The 18,583-nt window shown below is 32.0% G+C and overlaps 1 protein-coding gene, 3 long non-coding RNA genes and 1 pseudogene across 4 annotated transcripts; 2 read left to right on the forward strand and 3 right to left on the reverse strand.

Moving 5' to 3' along the window:
• Positions 1-3,290: 3,290 nt before the first annotated feature.
• Positions 3,291-4,830, reverse strand: LOC105956165 (aspartic proteinase CDR1). Its single transcript, XM_012980004.2, has one exon. The coding sequence runs from the start codon at positions 4,821-4,823 to the stop codon at positions 3,417-3,419; it is 1,407 nt and encodes a 468-aa protein (XP_012835458.2). The 5' UTR covers positions 4,824-4,830; the 3' UTR covers positions 3,291-3,416.
• Positions 4,831-5,357: 527 nt separating this feature from the next.
• On the forward strand, positions 5,358-5,957 carry LOC148772656 (uncharacterized). Its single transcript, XR_016032319.1, has 2 exons — positions 5,358-5,497; positions 5,666-5,957. It is a non-coding gene; the product is annotated as an uncharacterized LOC148772656 (long non-coding RNA).
• A 466-nt stretch (positions 5,958-6,423) lies between these two features.
• Positions 6,424-6,955, reverse strand: LOC148772657 (uncharacterized). The gene is made up of 2 exons (XR_016032321.1): positions 6,910-6,955; positions 6,424-6,816 (listed from the first exon to the last, which is right to left on the reverse strand). It is a non-coding gene; the product is annotated as an uncharacterized LOC148772657 (long non-coding RNA).
• Positions 6,956-11,787: 4,832 nt separating this feature from the next.
• On the reverse strand, positions 11,788-12,807 carry LOC148772658 (aspartic proteinase CDR1 pseudogene; annotated as a pseudogene).
• Positions 12,808-13,734: 927 nt separating this feature from the next.
• Positions 13,735-14,334, forward strand: LOC148772659 (uncharacterized). The gene is made up of 2 exons (XR_016032322.1): positions 13,735-13,874; positions 14,043-14,334. It is a non-coding gene; the product is annotated as an uncharacterized LOC148772659 (long non-coding RNA).
• The last annotated feature ends 4,249 nt before the right edge of the window (positions 14,335-18,583 follow it).

Below are 18,583 nucleotides of genomic sequence, written 5' to 3' on the forward strand. Positions count from 1 at the left end.
TATAATACAATTTGAAATATAAATGCTAAAAAAAAAGGAAACGTTCTAAAATAAAATAGCTAAAAGTAAACGAAAATAATTTGAAGATATGAAATATAATTTGAAGAATTTGGGAAGAAAATTTATCGTGCAAGTAGAATAAACAGGGGTGATTGCTTGGAATGTATGAATTTATTAAGGATATATATGTCCAAATCTCATTCAGATCATGGACCGATTTGGTCAGCACCTATTTTTGGCTTGAACGGTTAATAGTTAGGATTGAACCGACTCAACCTCAATTCAACCGATTTATTTATTTATTTATTTATTTTTTAATTATTATATAATTTTAAAATAATTATAGTTAAACAAAAATATATCTAAAGAATATAGTCATCATTAAATATCAACCTAAAGACTTTAATTAAATTCATTGTTCATTAATAATAAGCATGAAACACAAAGAAAATAAAATAAAATTTATATATTTTAGAAATTTAGCAAACATAAATTCTAGATAAAATAAAGCACATTATCCACAAATTCCGAACCAAAAGTCAAGAGACGTGCGATTTCCATCCTTAAAACAATCTTATTTCACCATCAAATTAAATATATTTCTTATTTTATCCATTTTTTCTTCTTTCACCTATATTTTTTTAAATTTATAAACCAACATCACTAAACTAAAATATTTATTAAAAATTCTCCACTATCTTCACTCGAACCCTCTCCACCTTAAGTGAATAATACTTTCGTTAGATAAAACATTTTCGAAGGTAAAACGAGTAGGAATTCACGTTTTTTATTTAGATAGAAATTAAGATTGCTTGTACGGAAGGTCCTGAACTTCCTCCTGAATTGACCAGTTTGGTTATAATTTCGTTTCCTAAAAAAAGAATTACATAATCTGTAGACTATAGATTATATGATATGGAAGTTTAAATATCTTGTAATAAATATTTCGTTGGAAAAAGAAAATAAAAAATAAAAAAATAAAATAAAATAGAAATTACTTAGAACATACAAGATTAAGTGAATATAAGGAAGGATGGTGGATTATAAATTGCAGGGGTTATTTATAACATTTTATAATCTTTAGTGGTGAATTGAGATACTTTGAAGGTGGAAATAACACCGCTCTAAATAAATAACTAATTTTCATTAAAGAAAGTAAAGAACAATCCACTAATAAGTAATAAGACAAAAAAAAAAAGGGCAAATGGCAAAAAGGCTCATCACATGGGACTTAAATGCATTTTAGTCCACAAAAAAACAGTCTCTCAATTAAGCCCATCCCCATGTCTTTAGTCTAAAATACCCTCAATAATGTAATTCTTATCAATTCCACCCATTATGCTCTTACTTCCTTAATATTACACATTGACCCCGGATTTAAACAAATATATCACATTAACCCCCAAAACTTTTTTTTTTCAGAAAATAATTTTTTTTCAGAAATTTTTTTTTCCGGCCAGATTCCGGCGTTGACCGCCGGTCTCCGGCGTTGACTTTTTTTTTTTTTTTTTCTTGAAATGTTTTTCTTAGAAAAAAAATATTTTAATTACTATTACTGTTTTAGCTACTAAATTACTGTCTCATACAGTAATATTACTGTTTGGTACAGTAATATTATGAATATTATTTTTTCGAACAGTAATATTATTAATATTATTGTCTAAGACAGTTAAATTACTGTTGAAGACAGTAATTTAGCATCTAAGGCATTACTATTAAATAAAATATTTTTTTTAAAGAAAAAAAAAATGAAAAAAAGTCAATTAATAGTTAAATTACTGTCTCCGACAGTTAAATAGCGCCGGAGACAGTAATTTAGCAGCCAAGACAGTAATATTAATTAAAATATTTTTTTTAAGAAAAAACAAAATTATATAAAAAAAAAAGTCAATTAACAGTTAAATTACTGTCTCCGACAGTTAAATAACTGCTGGAGACAGTAATTTAGCAACGAATACAGTAATATTTATTAAAAAAAATTTGAAGAAAAAAAAAAAGTCAATTAACAGTTAAATTACTGTCTCCGACAGTTAAATAGCTGACGGAGACAGTAATTTAGCAACCAAGACAGTAAAATTAATTAAAATATTTTTTTTAAGAAAAAACAAAATTATAAAAAAAAAAAAGTCAACGCCGGAAACCGGCGGTCTCCGGCGGAATCTGGCCGGAAAAAAAATATTTCAGAAAAAAAATTATTTTCTGCAAAAAAAATTTTTTGGGGGTTAATGTGATATATTTGTTTAAATCCGGGGTCAATGTGTAATATTAAGGAAGTTAGAGCATTATGGGTGGAATTGATAAGAATTAGGATTAAAATTGGGATCAAAATTGAAATTATGGTTAAAATTGGTTAATTGATGAAATTGGGCTAAATTGTGGTGTAAATCATGAAATTGGAGTTGAATTGAGTTTCATTGAATTGGGGGTAATTTTGGTATATATGAAAGCATTTTCCTTATTTGTAAATAAGTTTGAATGGGTTGGATTTATTTGAAAGACAAAAAAATTGGATGTCCCTCTTTTAATTAAGTGCCCTTGTCATGGGCCTATTTGCCATTACCCAAAAAAAAAATACTTTGTCTATAAATTAGTGAATTTTTACTCTAACCCTAATACATATATCTCACCGCCTCATACATGCATATAGCTGTTAAATAATTTCCAGAGAAGCAAAATACTTTTTATATATCTCTCCTTTTTCTATAAAATCCGGTTTTTGGAGGTTCAACCATGGTTCGTCCGGTTGGTAAGCAAGTGACCCGGGTTTTTGGTCTTTTCGGTTTTCCGGGTTGGATAAGACCGGATCGGGTCCTGGTTAAATCGGTCGGGCCGGTTCCTAGTCAAATCGGTCGGACTGGCCGGTCCAGTCCAATTTTCAAGACATTGGTTAAGAGTCATTTGGACTCGTTCAGATATCATCACCAAATGCCTTGAATCATCAAGCTCCTTACCGAATCAACAATTTTGTCTATTAAGGTCAAGACAAGGTAGCCTTTTGGTAAGCAAGCACCTTGCACCTAGGACCATTTGGTCGTAAATTCGAAATACCGGGAGGGGAATTGGGGAATCTGTACTATCCTCCTTTAAGCAAAAAAAAAAAAAAAATTGTCTATTAAGCAGCTAAATTAGGGCAATCAAATAGTGTCTTAAACTCCCTTTTAAAAAAAAAATGTTTCACTAATTACAGACACAATGTTGTTAATTAATAAATCAAATCGAGAATTGTTTTGTTTATTTTACAAATTGTAAATCGTAACGAATCGTAGATCAAAGAGCTTAAATATTTTTTTTATAAAAAATAATAGAAATGGGAATCTATATAGAACTATAATTTGATGATAAAATTATAACATAAAATATATGATGAAAATATTAAAGATTACATATCTTGTCAAACATGACATTGTTTTGAGTAACTAATTGGGGTTGGTGCAATCATTAGTCGGCAAGAAATCAACCTTTTGATTCTCAAGATCAATTCCTATCAGATAATTCATCTGCTGTAGATTTCCAAAAACCAACAAATCAGTTGAATAACTTGGCAAAATAGCCAAACAAACCACTCCTTTATTCGCCTCCACAAAGATGCCCTCCGGCGACAAGACCAAGTCAACGCCCCCTCTAAAATGTGCCGTTATTGTCGGAGAATTGAATTTTCCGTTTACGGGTTTTTCGTAGCATACTTCGAAGCCTCCTTCTGGATTAGCCGTAGGAGTACCATTTAGTGCTTTCTCCAATGCAAATAGGAATTTAAAATAAAATTGATCCGACAAGAACGTATACGTGCTGCCGGTGTCGATAAACATATTCCCCTCTTCCACCGTTACTGTTTTTTTGGATTTGAACGCCAACTTGTTATTTCCGATACTAATTCCCTCGAAAGTAACATAGTGGAATGTATCATGCTCCCTCTTCACTAAGGGTGTTGACATTACTCTAGGCCCCGAAACAACTGCGTTGCTCCCGAAATTTATCTTACTCGACACGTTGGAATTAGGATGCGGCAAACAATACGAGATTTTGGCGTCGATTGAATAATATTTCTTTAACTGTCTGATTATCGACACCGGTCCCCCACCAAGGCCGACTATCCCAGAGGATGTTCCCAAACCTTCCCCAACAAAGTTGTTGTGACCACAGCCAAACGCGACCTTAGAAAACGGCAAATTTGAATCGAATAAGAATGTTTCCGTTGCTAGGTCTCCGGAGCTGTGGGTCCCGCCGCCATAAATTGTTTCGTAGAGACAGCCATTTGTTGTATTGTCGCAAGATGGATTCTCGAATCTCAACGTTTGGCATTGTTGTGATTTACATGATACGGTTGAATAGGTTTTGCTTTTCTTGGGATCGAAGATTGGAGTTTTTTGCTTGTAGCAACGGGAGCAAGGGGCGCATTGTGTCCACGTCAGATCGCTCCCCGTGTCGGCAATTCCCATTAAGTCCACCGGTGGATTCCCAACCCTTAATTTCATTAGGTAAAACCCTGAAATGTGAGTGAGAAATGCCTCCGGTGATGACAATTTTGAATTATTTGACCTAATTGAACGACGACGAGCGAGAGAGTGACGAAACGAGTTTCTCACACGCTCAAATGGCGTTAACGAGGGATCGTAGAAAGGGGAAAGAGGAGAGTCTCCATGGATCAAATCAGCAGTTATTCCACCACCAACATTATCAACTTTGTTATTCTTACTAGTAATTGTAATTTCATCACTCAAAGAAATCAAACAAAATATCAAAATTAATAATAATAATTTTGATAATTTTGTGGGCAGCACAAGAAATATATTATTATTCAACAAGGGTTTCACGTACAATGCCATGAATCTGATGAATGTTGATTATGCACAGCACAGCTTGTTGCACTGCAAATTTATATACACATAAAAAATTGATCAATCCATTTCTTTTGCGTTGACTTGTTACATTTTTCCATATTGGTAAAAAGGAAACGTGTTCATATTAATTATAAATGCGAGATCGAGTTAATTAATTAAAATTGAGTGAATCCGATCAGATCATTCCGCTGTGTAATTTAATTCACTATATATAATATATATATATCCAATCTATGATTATTTATGAAATATGATCGATAAGAATCCGATCATTCTGCTATATATGTAATTTGATTCACTATATATAATGTGTAGAGCTACCCAATCTGTGATTATTTATGAAATATGATCGATAATTATGGTGAAAGTTGGAAGGAAATAATTTTCAAAATCCAAAATATTCAACGAAATCATATTGGCATAAGATGAAATTACGAGAATTAAATTTATTTTGACCTTATACAGATGACCGTAATCTTCAAATTGATAAAATTCCAAATATCACTGAAATAATCGAATACCAGATCGAGAATTCCTCTATAAATGCATGCGTGCCTCGATCGGAATGACTATGTTAGCCAAAAACTCAGTTTCTCGTCATATGATGGCTTCTAAAACAATGATTATTTTCTTGGTCATCCTTTCGCTTATTTCCATCGGTTAGACTCAACTCTCAACTCGTTTTTTTTTTCATGTCTGAATTTGCTTATTGACTTAATTCTATCTAATTAACACTACAGTTCTTGGATATATATATGTATATATATATATATATATATATATATACCTCTTTGAATGTAATAGATTTTGGTTTGTTTATAAAACAGTGTCAGCAGAAGAAATCGCCCCAACCACAAGACACCCTCCGAAAACATGTACGACCACAGAATATTGTCAACGACGATACGCATGCCTTGAAGGTAAGGGTGTATGCCTCCACGGCATATGTCACTGTCGTTTTGTCGCTCCAAACGTTGTCCCGGCAAACAAGTGGCCCCGGAAGAAATTGGATTAATGTGAACATCTAGATTTATATGAATGTGATCTAATTTATCATTGTTTGCCAATTTCAATAAATTTAAGTATTTCACTTTTTTTCTTGTGTCTTGGAAAACTTTATTTTCTTCTTGTTAGCTTTTCTTTTAATGAAAAAAGTAAAATAAAATAAATTAAATTATTTGAAAATTCATGTGTACGTTCAGCTCTAACCCACATTAGGCCAACCGTTCAATATATAGCTTTGAAGATTTTTAGTTAATACTGTAAATGTAGTTGTATTAAAATTTATGAGAATGCATATTTAAAAAAAAAGATGTCTATTAATAAATATATGTAAACGAATAAATCCTAAACAATAAAACTGCATACTAAAGATCTCAAATTCAACCCAAAATGGAAGGCGGCCCTAATTTTTGGAAGCTATTAAAACATAGTTTTCGATTTTTATATCTTGTCTCCCAATTCGAGTATATCGTTGATTATATATAATTTATATATATATATATATATATATATATATATATATATATATATATACTAGTATTAGGCACCGCGCAAGGCGCAGTGACAATGCCCAGTAAATGCATAAAGTAAAAAAGAACACCAATGCATTTACACATAATCTAAATTAACCTCTGTGCAGCAGAATACTCAAACAAAACCTTGTTGCAGAAGCATCATGAACATCCAGCGCAACAGCGGAAGCAAAAAATATTACAAGGGAAAATCACAACAATCGGCAAGGACGGAATTTGAAGCAATGGACAAAACTTAGGTGGGGAGGAACACGGAAGACTGAATAAACAAATTAAAGAACCAGATGCGAAAGAAATATGTTAGTTAAGCGTGTCATAGGCAAAGGTGAAAGTTCAACCTGCTGAACGAAAAATAAGCAAATTCTTCATCAAATCTTCACCTGAAAATCAGCAACCTTCTGAAATGCAACAATCTTGTGCACTAAACCGAAAGCTGACAAGACCTACACATAAACTCCAATGTTAGTAGCATGTTACAGAGAAGTAAAACTAAAAACAAGAAGGAAATAAGGAAGAATGAAGCAAGATATAATTACCAAAGAAAGTGAAGAAAGCTATCACCAATAGGAACCTGCCTAAGATTGTTAATAAACCTGCATACAAATTACTTACCTACTGGGTCACGAGCCCAATATCGAAGACCACTATCACCGAGGCCCAATCACCTTCAAGTAAGGTTTGGGCCCGACAATCTCAACTAAGCTATAAATACACATTTGAACTCATTCCATAAGGTACGTCCTATTAACTAAACAATACTATAATACGTATTCTCTGGACTATTTCTATGATCAGCACGTCTGACTTGAGCGTCGGAGGGGTTTCTGCCGGATCAACCCCCGGCTTAGTTCATGTGTTCTATGATCGCAGGTACCTCAGGATCATCAAGTTGTCAAGCTACTGATTTGCTTTGCTCTCCCAGTTCATTTTCTACACCACCCTAGGTGAGCTACATTTTAGCATCATCAACGACCTAATTATGCCTGGCCCGAAATTTACTGGAAGTTGTTTAGGATGGATGATGAGATCAGTTTGGCAAGTTTGAGCCAAACTCTCCATATTGAGCTTATTAAACAGTATAAAGATAAATGTATGGGCCGAAAGAAATTTGTTGGCCCACCAACCCAATACGCCATCAAAGATAAGTTCCCTTTAGAAGTTCGCGGTTAACGAGCTCGCCAGCTCATCCTAACGTGCCAGAGAGAAATCAACAGAGCAGGTGGCGAGCTGAACGAGAGTCATTAAGAACAGAAGACTCGGAGATATCTTTTCCTAAATAGATAAGGAAAGTATGAAAATTAGTATTCGTAATAGATCAATCAATGTAAATCTCGACCTAATTAAGGCGAGTTAAACTAGGAACCAATTAGAGAGATCTTCCTATATAAAGTCTTGTAACAAGTCCGATTAAGCACACAATTTAACATCAATGAAAACACTTTATACTCTCTTCCAAACACTTTCTCTCTCTATATATATTAAATTTTCCGTTCGTCGAATTCATCTTCTCCGGCGAAGGACCAGCATTCGATTTTTCCGACGGTCAAAAGAGTTGGGATTGAAAGGAAGTCTTGAGAGTGTAGATTCTACACCAACAATGAAAATCTGAAGAAAAAAATAAAATAATAATAACAATTACCATAATGTTAAATAACGTTCATTTTATTTAGGGATAATTTGAATTAAATATCAAATAGACTACCCATGGTGCAGTTGTGCATGACTTTTTTTTTTTTAATTCTCTAAGAGTTGTGTCTGAATACTGAATATTAGATTAAACTCATTTAATAGCTGATGATCAATAATATCTGAATAATGTTATTTTATTGTTATAAACTTGGTGGAATAAAAAAAAATTGTTAATTAAATTATCAGAAATATATATGTATAAATGTATTTCTTTTTGCACGACTAACTTAATTAGTAAATTATAAAAGAATAGTGGACATCAAACACCTTTCTGTGTACTAAGTTTCAAGTATTTAGCATAATTATAATACAATTTGAAATATAAATGCTAAAAAAAAAGGAAACGTTCTAAAATAAAATAGCTAAAAGTAAACGAAAATAATTTGAAGATATGAAATATAATTTGAAGAATTTGGGAAGAAAATTTATCGTGCAAGTAGAATAAACAGGGGTGATTGCTTGGAATGTATGAATTTATTAAGGATATATATGTCCAAATCTCATTCAGATCATGGACCGATTTGGTCAGCACCTATTTTTGGCTTGAACGGTTAATAGTTAGGATTGAACCGACTCAACCTCAATTCAACCAATTTATTTATTTATTTATTTATTTATTTTTTAATTATTATATAATTTTAAAATAATTATAGTTAAACAAAAATATATCTAAAGAATATAGTCATCATTAAATATCAACCTAAAGACTTTAATTAAATTCATTGTTCATTAATAATAAGCATGAAACACAAAGAAAATAAAATAAAATTTATATATTTTAGAAATTTAGCAAACATAAATTCTAGATAAAATAAAGCACATTATCCACAAATTCCGAACCAAAAGTCAAGAGACGTGCGATTTCCATCCTTAAAACAATCTTATTTCACCATCAAATTAAATATATTTCTTATTTTATCCATTTTTTCTTCTTTCACCTATATTTTTTTAAATTTATAAACCAACATCACTAAACTAAAATATTTATTAAAAATTCTCCACTATCTTCACTCGAACCCTCTCCACCTTAAGTGAATAATACTTTCGTTAGATAAAACATTTTCGAAGGTAAAACGAGTAGGAATTCACGTTTTTTATTTAGATAGAAATTAAGATTGCTTGTACGGAAGGTCCTGAACTTCCTCCTGAATTGACCAGTTTGGTTATAATTTCGTTTCCTAAAAAAAGAATTACATAATCTGTAGACTATAGATTATATGATATGGAAGTTTAAATATCTTGTAATAAATATTTCGTTGGAAAAAGAAAATAAAAAATAAAAAAATAAAATAAAATAGAAATTACTTAGAACATACAAGATTAAGTGAATATAAGGAAGGATGGTGGATTATAAATTGCAGGGGTTATTTATAACATTTTATAATCTTTAGTGGTGAATTGAGATACTTTGAAGGTGGAAATAACACCGCTCTAAATAAATAACTAATTTTCATTAAAGAAAGTAAAGAACAATCCACTAATAAGTAATAAGACAAAAAAAAAAGGGCAAATGGCAAAAAGGCCCATCACATGGGACTTAAATGCATTTTAGTCCACAAAAAAACAGTCTCTCAATTAAGCCCATCCCCATGTCTTTAGTCTAAAATACCCTCAATAATGTAATTCTTATCAATTCCACCCATTATGCTCTTACTTCCTTAATATTACACATTGACCCCGGATTTAAACAAATATATCACATTAACCCCCAAAACTTTTTTTTTTCAGAAAATAATTTTTTTTCAGAAATTTTTTTTTCCGGCCAGATTCCGGCGTTGACCGCCGGTCTCCGGCGTTGACTTTTTTTTTTTTTTTTTTTCTTGAAATGTTTTTCTTAGAAAAAAAATATTTTAATTACTATTACTGTTTTAGCTACTAAATTACTGTCTCATACAGTAATATTACTGTTTGGTACAGTAATATTATGAATATTATTTTTTCGAACAGTAATATTATTAATATTATTGTCTAAGACAGTTAAATTACTGTTGAAGACAGTAATTTAGCATCTAAGGCAGTACTATTAAATAAAATATTTTTTTTAAAGAAAAAAAAAATGAAAAAAAGTCAATTAATAGTTAAATTACTGTCTCCGACAGTTAAATAGCGCCGGAGACAGTAATTTAGCAGCCAAGACAGTAATATTAATTAAAATATTTTTTTTAAGAAAAAACAAAATTATATAAAAAAAAAAGTCAATTAACAGTTAAATTACTGTCTCCGACAGTTAAATAACTGCTGGAGACAGTAATTTAGCAACGAATACAGTAATATTTATTAAAAAAAATTTGAAGAAAAAAAAAAAGTCAATTAACAGTTAAATTACTGTCTCCGACAGTTAAATAGCTGACGGAGACAGTAATTTAGCAACCAAGACAGTAAAATTAATTAAAATATTTTTTTTAAGAAAAAACAAAATTATAAAAAAAAAAAAGTCAACGCCGGAAACCGGCGGTCTCCGGCGGAATCTGGCCGGAAAAAAAAATATTTCAGAAAAAAAATTATTTTCTGCAAAAAAAATTTTTTGGGGGTTAATGTGATATATTTGTTTAAATCCGGGGTCAATGTGTAATATTAAGGAAGTTAGAGCATTATGGGTGGAATTGATAAGAATTAGGATTAAAATTGGGATCAAAATTGAAATTATGGTTAAAATTGGTTAATTGATGAAATTGGGCTAAATTGTGGTGTAAATCATGAAATTGGAGTTGAATTGAGTTTCATTGAATTGGGGGTAATTTTGGTATATATGAAAGCATTTTCCTTATTTGTAAATAAGTTTGAATGGGTTGGATTTATTTGAAAGACAAAAAAATTGGATGTCCCTCTTTTAATTAAGTGCCCTTGTCATGGGCCTATTTGCCATTACCCAAAAAAAAAATACTTTGTCTATAAATTAGTGAATTTTTACTCTAACCCTAATACATATATCTCACCGCCTCATACATGCATATAGCTGTTAAATAATTTCCAGAGAAGCAAAATACTTTTTATATATCTCTCCTTTTTCTATAAAATCCGGTTTTTGGAGGTTCAACCATGGTTCGTCCGGTTGGTAAGCAAGTGACCCGGGTTTTTGGTCTTTTCGGTTTTCCGGGTTGGATAAGACCGGATCGGGTCCTGGTTAAATCGGTCGGGCCGGTTCCTAGTCAAATCGGTCGGACTGGCCGGTCCAGTCCAATTTTCAAGACATTGGTTAAGAGTCATTTGGACTCGTTCAGATATCATCACCAAATGCCTTGAATCATCAAGCTCCTTACCGAATCAACAATTTTGTCTATTAAGGTCAAGACAAGGTAGCCTTTTGGTAAGCAAGCACCTTGCACCTAGGACCATTTGGTCGTAAATTCGAAATACCGGGAGGGGAATTGGGGAATCTGTACTATCCTCCTTTAAGCAAAAAAAAAAAAAAAATTGTCTATTAAGCAGCTAAATTAGGGCAATCAAATAGTGTCTTAAACTCCCTTTTAAAAAAAAAATGTTTCACTAATTACAGACACAATGTTGTTAATTAATAAATCAAATCGAGAATTGTTTTGTTTATTTTACAAATTGTAAATCGTAACGAATCGTAGATCAAAGAGCTTAAATATTTTTTTTATAAAAAATAATAGAAATGGGAATCTATATAGAACTATAATTTGATGATAAAATTATAACATAAAATATATGATGAAAATATTAAAGATTACATATCTTGTCAAACATGACATTGTTTTGAGTAACTAATTGGGGTTGGTGCAATCATTAGTCGGCAAGAAATCAACCTTTTGATTCTCAAGATCAATTCCTATCAGATAATTCATCTGCTGTAGATTTCCAAAAACCAACAAATCAGTTGAATAACTTGGCAAAATAGCCAAACAAACCACTCCTTTATTCGCCTCCACAAAGATGCCCTCCGGCGACAAGACCAAGTCAACGCCCCCTCTAAAATGTGCCGTTATTGTCGGAGAATTGAATTTTCCGTTTACGGGTTTTTCGTAGCATACTTCGAAGCCTCCTTCTGGATTAGCCGTAGGAGTACCATTTAGTGCTTTCTCCAATGCAAATAGGAATTTAAAATAAAATTGATCCGACAAGAACGTATACGTGCTGCCGGTGTCGATAAACATATTCCCCTCTTCCACCGTTACTGTTTTTTTGGATTTGAACGCCAACTTGTTATTTCCGATACTAATTCCCTCGAAAGTAACATAGTGGAATGTATCATGCTCCCTCTTCACTAAGGGTGTTGACATTACTCTAGGCCCCGAAACAACTGCGTTGCTCCCGAAATTTATCTTACTCGACACGTTGGAATTAGGATGCGGCAAACAATACGAGATTTTGGCGTCGATTGAATAATATTTCTTTAACTGTCTGATTATCGACACCGGTCCCCCACCAAGGCCGACTATCCCAGAGGATGTTCCCAAACCTTCCCCAACAAAGTTGTTGTGACCACAGCCAAACGCGACCTTAGAAAACGGCAAATTTGAATCGAATAAGAATGTTTCCGTTGCTAGGTCTCCGGAGCTGTGGGTCCCGCCGCCATAAATTGTTTCGTAGAGACAGCCATTTGTTGTATTGTCGCAAGATGGATTCTCGAATCTCAACGTTTGGCATTGTTGTGATTTACATGATACGGTTGAATAGGTTTTGCTTTTCTTGGGATCGAAAATTGGAGTTTTTTGCTTGTAGCAACGGGAGCAAGGGGCGCATTGTGTCCACGTCAGATCGCTCCCCGTGTCGGCAATTCCCATTAAGTCCACCGGTGGATTCCCAACCCTTAATTTCATTAGGTAAAACCCTGAAATGTGAGTGAGAAATGCCTCCGGTGATGACAATTTTGAATTATTTGACCTAATTGAACGACGACGAGCGAGAGAGTGACGAAACGAGTTTCTCACACGCTCAAATGGCGTTAACGAGGGATCGTAGAAAGGGGAAAGAGGAGAGTCTCCATGGATCAAATCAGCAGTTATTCCACCACCAACATTATCAACTTTGTTATTCTTACTAGTAATTGTAATTTCATCACTCAAAGAAATCAAACAAAATATCTCAATTATTAATAATAATTTTGATAATTTTGTGGGCAGCACAAGAAATATATTATTATTCCACAAGGGTTTCACGTACAATGCCATGAATCTGATGAATGTTGATTATGCACAGCAGCATCTTGTTATAATGCAATATATATATATACACAAAAAAAATTGATCAATCCATTTCTTTTGCGTTGACTTGTTACATTTTTCCATATTGGTAAAAAGGAAACGTGTTCATATTAATTATAAATGCGAGATCGAGTTAATTAATTAAAATTGAGTGAATCCGATCAGATCATTCCGCTGTGTAATTTAATTCACTATATATAATATATATATATATCCAATCTATGATTATTTATGAAATATGATCGATAAGAATCCGATCATTCTGCTATATATGTAATTTGATTCACTATATATAATGTGTAGAGCTACCCAATCTGTGATTATTTATGAAATATGATCGATAATTATGGTGAAAGTTGGAAGGAAATAATTTTCAAAATCCAAAATATTCAACGAAATCATATTGGCATAAGATGAAATTACGAGAATTAAATTTATTTTGACCTTATACAGATGACCGTAATCTTCAAATTGATAAAATTCCAAATATCACTGAAATAATCGAATACCAGATCGAGAATTCCTCTATAAATGCATGCGTGCCTCGATCGGAATGACTATGTTAGCCAAAAACTCAGTTTCTCGTCATATGATGGCTTCTAAAACAATGATTATTTTCTTGGTCATCCTTTCGCTTATTTCCATCGGTTAGACTCAACTCTCAACTCGTTTTTTTTTTCATGTCTGAATTTGCTTATTGACTTAATTCTATCTAATTAACACTACAGTTCTTGGATATATATATGTATATATATATATATATATATATATATACCTCTTTGAATGTAATAGATTTTGGTTTGTTTATAAAACAGTGTCAGCAGAAGAAATCGCCCCAACCACAAGACACCCTCCGAAAACATGTACGACCACAGAATATTGTCAACGACGATACGCATGCCTTGAAGGTAAGGGTGTATGCCTCCACGGCATATGTCACTGTCGTTTTGTCGCTCCAAACGTTGTCCCGGCAAACAAGTGGCCCCGGAAGAAATTGGATTAATGTGAACATCTAGATTTATATGAATGTGATCTAATTTATCATTGTTTGCCAATTTCAATAAATTTAAGTATTTCACTTTTTTTCTTGTGTCTTGGAAAACTTTATTTTCTTCTTGTTAGCTTTTCTTTTAATGAAAAAAGTAAAATAAAATAAATTAAATTATTTGAAAATTCATGTGTACGTTCAGCTCTAACCCACATTAGGCCAACCGTTCAATATATAGCTTTGAAGATTTTTAGTTAATACTGTAAATGTAGTTGTATTAAAATTTATGAGAATGCATATTTAAAAAAAAAGATGTCTATTAATAAATATATGTAAACGAATAAATCCTAAACAATAAAACTGCATACTAAAGATCTCAAATTCAACCCAAAATGGAAGGCGGCCCTAATTTTTGGAAGCTATTAAAACATAGTTTTCGATTTTTATATCTTGTCTCCCAATTCGAGTATATCGTTGATTATATATAATTTATATATATATATATATATATATATATATATATATATACTAGTATTAGGCACCGCGCAAGGCGCAGTGACAATGCCCAGTAAATGCATAAAGTAAAAAAGAACACCAATGCATTTACACATAATCTAAATTAACCTCTGTGCAGCAGAATACTCAAACAAAACCTTGTTGCAGAAGCATCATGAACATCCAGCGCAACAGCGGAAGCAAAAAATATTACAAGGGAAAATCACAACAATCGGCAAGGACGGAATTTGAAGCAATGGACAAAACTTAGGTGGGGAGGAACACGGAAGACTGAATAAACAAATTAAAGAACCAGATGCGAAAGAAATATGTTAGTTAAGCGTGTCATAGGCAAAGGTGAAAGTTCAACCTGCTGAACGAAAAATAAGCAAATTCTTCATCAAATCTTCACCTGAAAATCAGCAACCTTCTGAAATGCAACAATCTTGTGCACTAAACCGAAAGCTGACAAGACCTACACATAAACTCCAATGTTAGTAGCATGTTACAGAGAAGTAAAACTAAAAACAAGAAGGAAATAAGGAAGAATGAAGCAAGATATAATTACCAAAGAAAGTGAAGAAAGCTATCACCAATAGGAACCTGCCTAAGATTGTTAATAAACCTGCATACAAATTACTTACCTACTGGGTCACGAGCCCAATATCGAAGACCACTATCACCGAGGCCCAATCACCTTCAAGTAAGGTTTGGGCCCGACAATCTCAACTAAGCTATAAATACACATTTGAACTCATTCCATAAGGTACGTCCTATTAACTGAACAATACTATAATACGTATTCTCTGGACTATTTCTATGATCAGCACGTCTGACTTGAGCGTCGGAGGGGTTTCTGCCGGATCAACCCCCGGCTTAGTTCATGTGTTCTATGATCGCAGGTACCTCAGGATCATCAAGTTGTCAAGCTACTGATTTGCTTTGCTCTCCCAGTTCATTTTCTACACCACCCTAGGTGAGCTACATTTTAGCATCATCAACGACCTAATTATGCCTGGCCCGAAATTTACTGGAAGTTGTTTAGGATGGATGATGAGATCAGTTTGGCAAGTTTGAGCCAAACTCTCCATTTTGAGCTTATTAAACAGTATAAAGATAAATGTATGGGCCGAAAGAAATTTGTTGGCCCACCAACCCAATACGCCATCAAAGATAAGTTCCCTTTAGAAGTTCGCGGTTAACGAGCTCGCCAGCTCATCCTAACGTGCCAGAGAGAAATCAACAGAGCAGGTGGCGAGCTGAACGAGAGTCATTAAGAACAGAAGACTCGGAGATATCTTTTCCTAAATAGATAAGGAAAGTATGAAAATTAGTATTCGTAATAGATCAATCAATGTAAATCTCGACCTAATTAAGGCGAGTTAAACTAGGAACCAATTAGAGAGATCTTCCTATATAAAGTCTTGTAACAAGTCCGATTAAGCACACAATTTAACATCAATGAAAACACTTTAGACTCTCTTCCAAACACTTTCTCTCTCTATATATATTAAATTTTCCGTTCGTCGAATTCATCTTCTCCGGCGAAGGACCAGCATTCGATTTTTCCGACGGTCAAAAGAGTTGGGATTGAAAGGAAGTCTTGAGAGTGTAGATTCTACACCAACAATGAAAATCTGAAGAAAAAAATAAAATAATAATAACAATTACCATAATGTTAAATAACGTTCATTTTATTTAGGGATAATTTGAATTAAATATCAAATAGACTACCCATGGTGCAGTTGTGCATGACTTTTTTTTTTTTAATTCTCTAAGAGTTGTGTCTGAATACTGAATATTAGATTAAACTCATTTAATAGCTGATGATCAATAATATCTGAATAATGTTATTTTATTGTTATAAACTTGGTGGAATAAAAAAAAATTGTTAATTAAATTATCAGAAATATATATGTATAAATGTATTTCTTTTTGCACGACTAACTTAATTAGTAAATTATAAAAGAATAGTGGACATCAAACACCTTTCTGTGTACTAAGTTTCAAGTATTTAGCATAATTATAATACAATTTGAAATATAAATGCTAAAAAAAAGGAAACGTTCTAAAATAAAATAGCTAAAAGTAAACGAAAATAATTTGAAGATATGAAATATAATTTGAAGAATTTGGGAAGAAAATTTATCGTGCAAGTAGAATAAACAGGGGTGATTGCTTGGAATGTATGAATTTATTAAGGATATATATGTCCAAATCTCATTCAGATCATGGACCGATTTGGTCAGCACCTATTTTTGGCTTGAACGGTTAATAGTTAGGATTGAACCGACTCAACCTCAATTCAACCAATTTATTTATTTATTTATTTATTTATTTTTTAATTATTATATAATTTTAAAATAATTATAGTTAAACAAAAATATATCTAAAGAATATAGTCATCATTAAATATCAACCTAAAGACTTTAATTAAATTCATTGTTCATTAATAATAAGCATGAAACACAAAGAAAATAAAATAAAATTTATATATTTTAGAAATTTAGCAAACATAAATTCTAGATAAAATAAAGCACATTATCCACAAATTCCGAACCAAAAGTCAAGAGACGTGCGATTTCCATCCTTAAAACAATCTTATTTCACCATCAAATTAAATATATTTCTTATTTTATCCATTTTTTCTTCTTTCACCTATATTTTTTTAAATTTATAAACCAACATCACTAAACTAAAATATTTATTAAAAATTCTCCACTATCTTCACTCGAACCCTCTCCACCTTAAGTGAATAATACTTTCGTTAGATAAAACATTTTCGAAGGTAAAACGAGTAGGAATTCACGTTTTTTATTTAGATAGAAATTAAGATTGCTTGTACGGAAGGTCCTGAACTTCCTCCTGAATTGACCAGTTTGGTTATAATTTCGTTTCCTAAAAAAAGAATTACATAATCTGTAGACTATAGATTATATGATATGGAAGTTTAAATATCTTGTAATAAATATTTCGTTGGAAAAAGAAAATAAAAAATAAAAAAATAAAATAAAATAGAAATTACTTAGAACATACAAGATTAAGTGAATATAAGGAAGGATGGTGGATTATAAATTGCAGGGGTTATTTATAACATTTTATAATCTTTAGTGGTGAATTGAGATACTTTGAAGGTGGAAATAACACCGCTCTAAATAAATAACTAATTTTCATTAAAGAAAGTAAAGAACAATCCACTAATAAGTAATAAGACAAAAAAAAAAAGGGCAAATGGCAAAAAGGCCCATCACATGGGACTTAAATGCATTTTAGTCCACAAAAAAACAGTTTCTCAATTAAGCCCATCCCCATGTCTTTAGTCTAAAATACCCTCAATAATGTAATTCTTATCAATTCCACCCATTATGCTCTTACTTCCTTAATATTACACATTGACCCCGGATTTAAACAAATATATCACATTAACCCCCAAAACTTTTTTTTTTCAGAAAATAATTTTTTTTCAGAAATTTTTTTTTCCGGCCAGATTCCGGCGTTGACCGCCGGTCTCCGGCGTTGACTTTTTTTTTTTATTTTTTCTTGAAATGTTTTTCTTAGAAAAAAAATATTTTAATTACTATTACTGTTTTAGCTACTAAATTACTGTCTCATACAGTAATATTACTGTTTGGTACAGTAATATTATGAATATTATTTTTTCGAACAGTAATATTATTAATATTATTGTCTAAGACAGTTAAATTACTGTTGAAGACAGTAATTTAGCATCTAAGGCAGTACTATTAAATAAAATATTTTTTTTAAAGAAAAAAAAAATGAAAAAAAGTCAATTAATAGTTAAATTACTGTCTCCGACAGTTAAATAGCGCCGGAGACAGTAATTTAGCAGCCAAGACAGTAATATTAATTAAA

Source organism: Erythranthe guttata, chromosome 1 (genome assembly GCF_056151865.1).
Source record: "Erythranthe guttata isolate IM_541 chromosome 1, IM_541, whole genome shotgun sequence".
NCBI lineage: Eukaryota > Viridiplantae > Streptophyta > Magnoliopsida > Lamiales > Phrymaceae > Erythranthe > Erythranthe guttata.

What these genes read in the sequence shown, in the direction of transcription:
- LOC105956165 (XM_012980004.2), bottom strand. Translation starts at nt 4,823, where the DNA reads ATGGCATTGTACGTGAAACCCTTGTTGAATAATAATATATTTCTTGTG.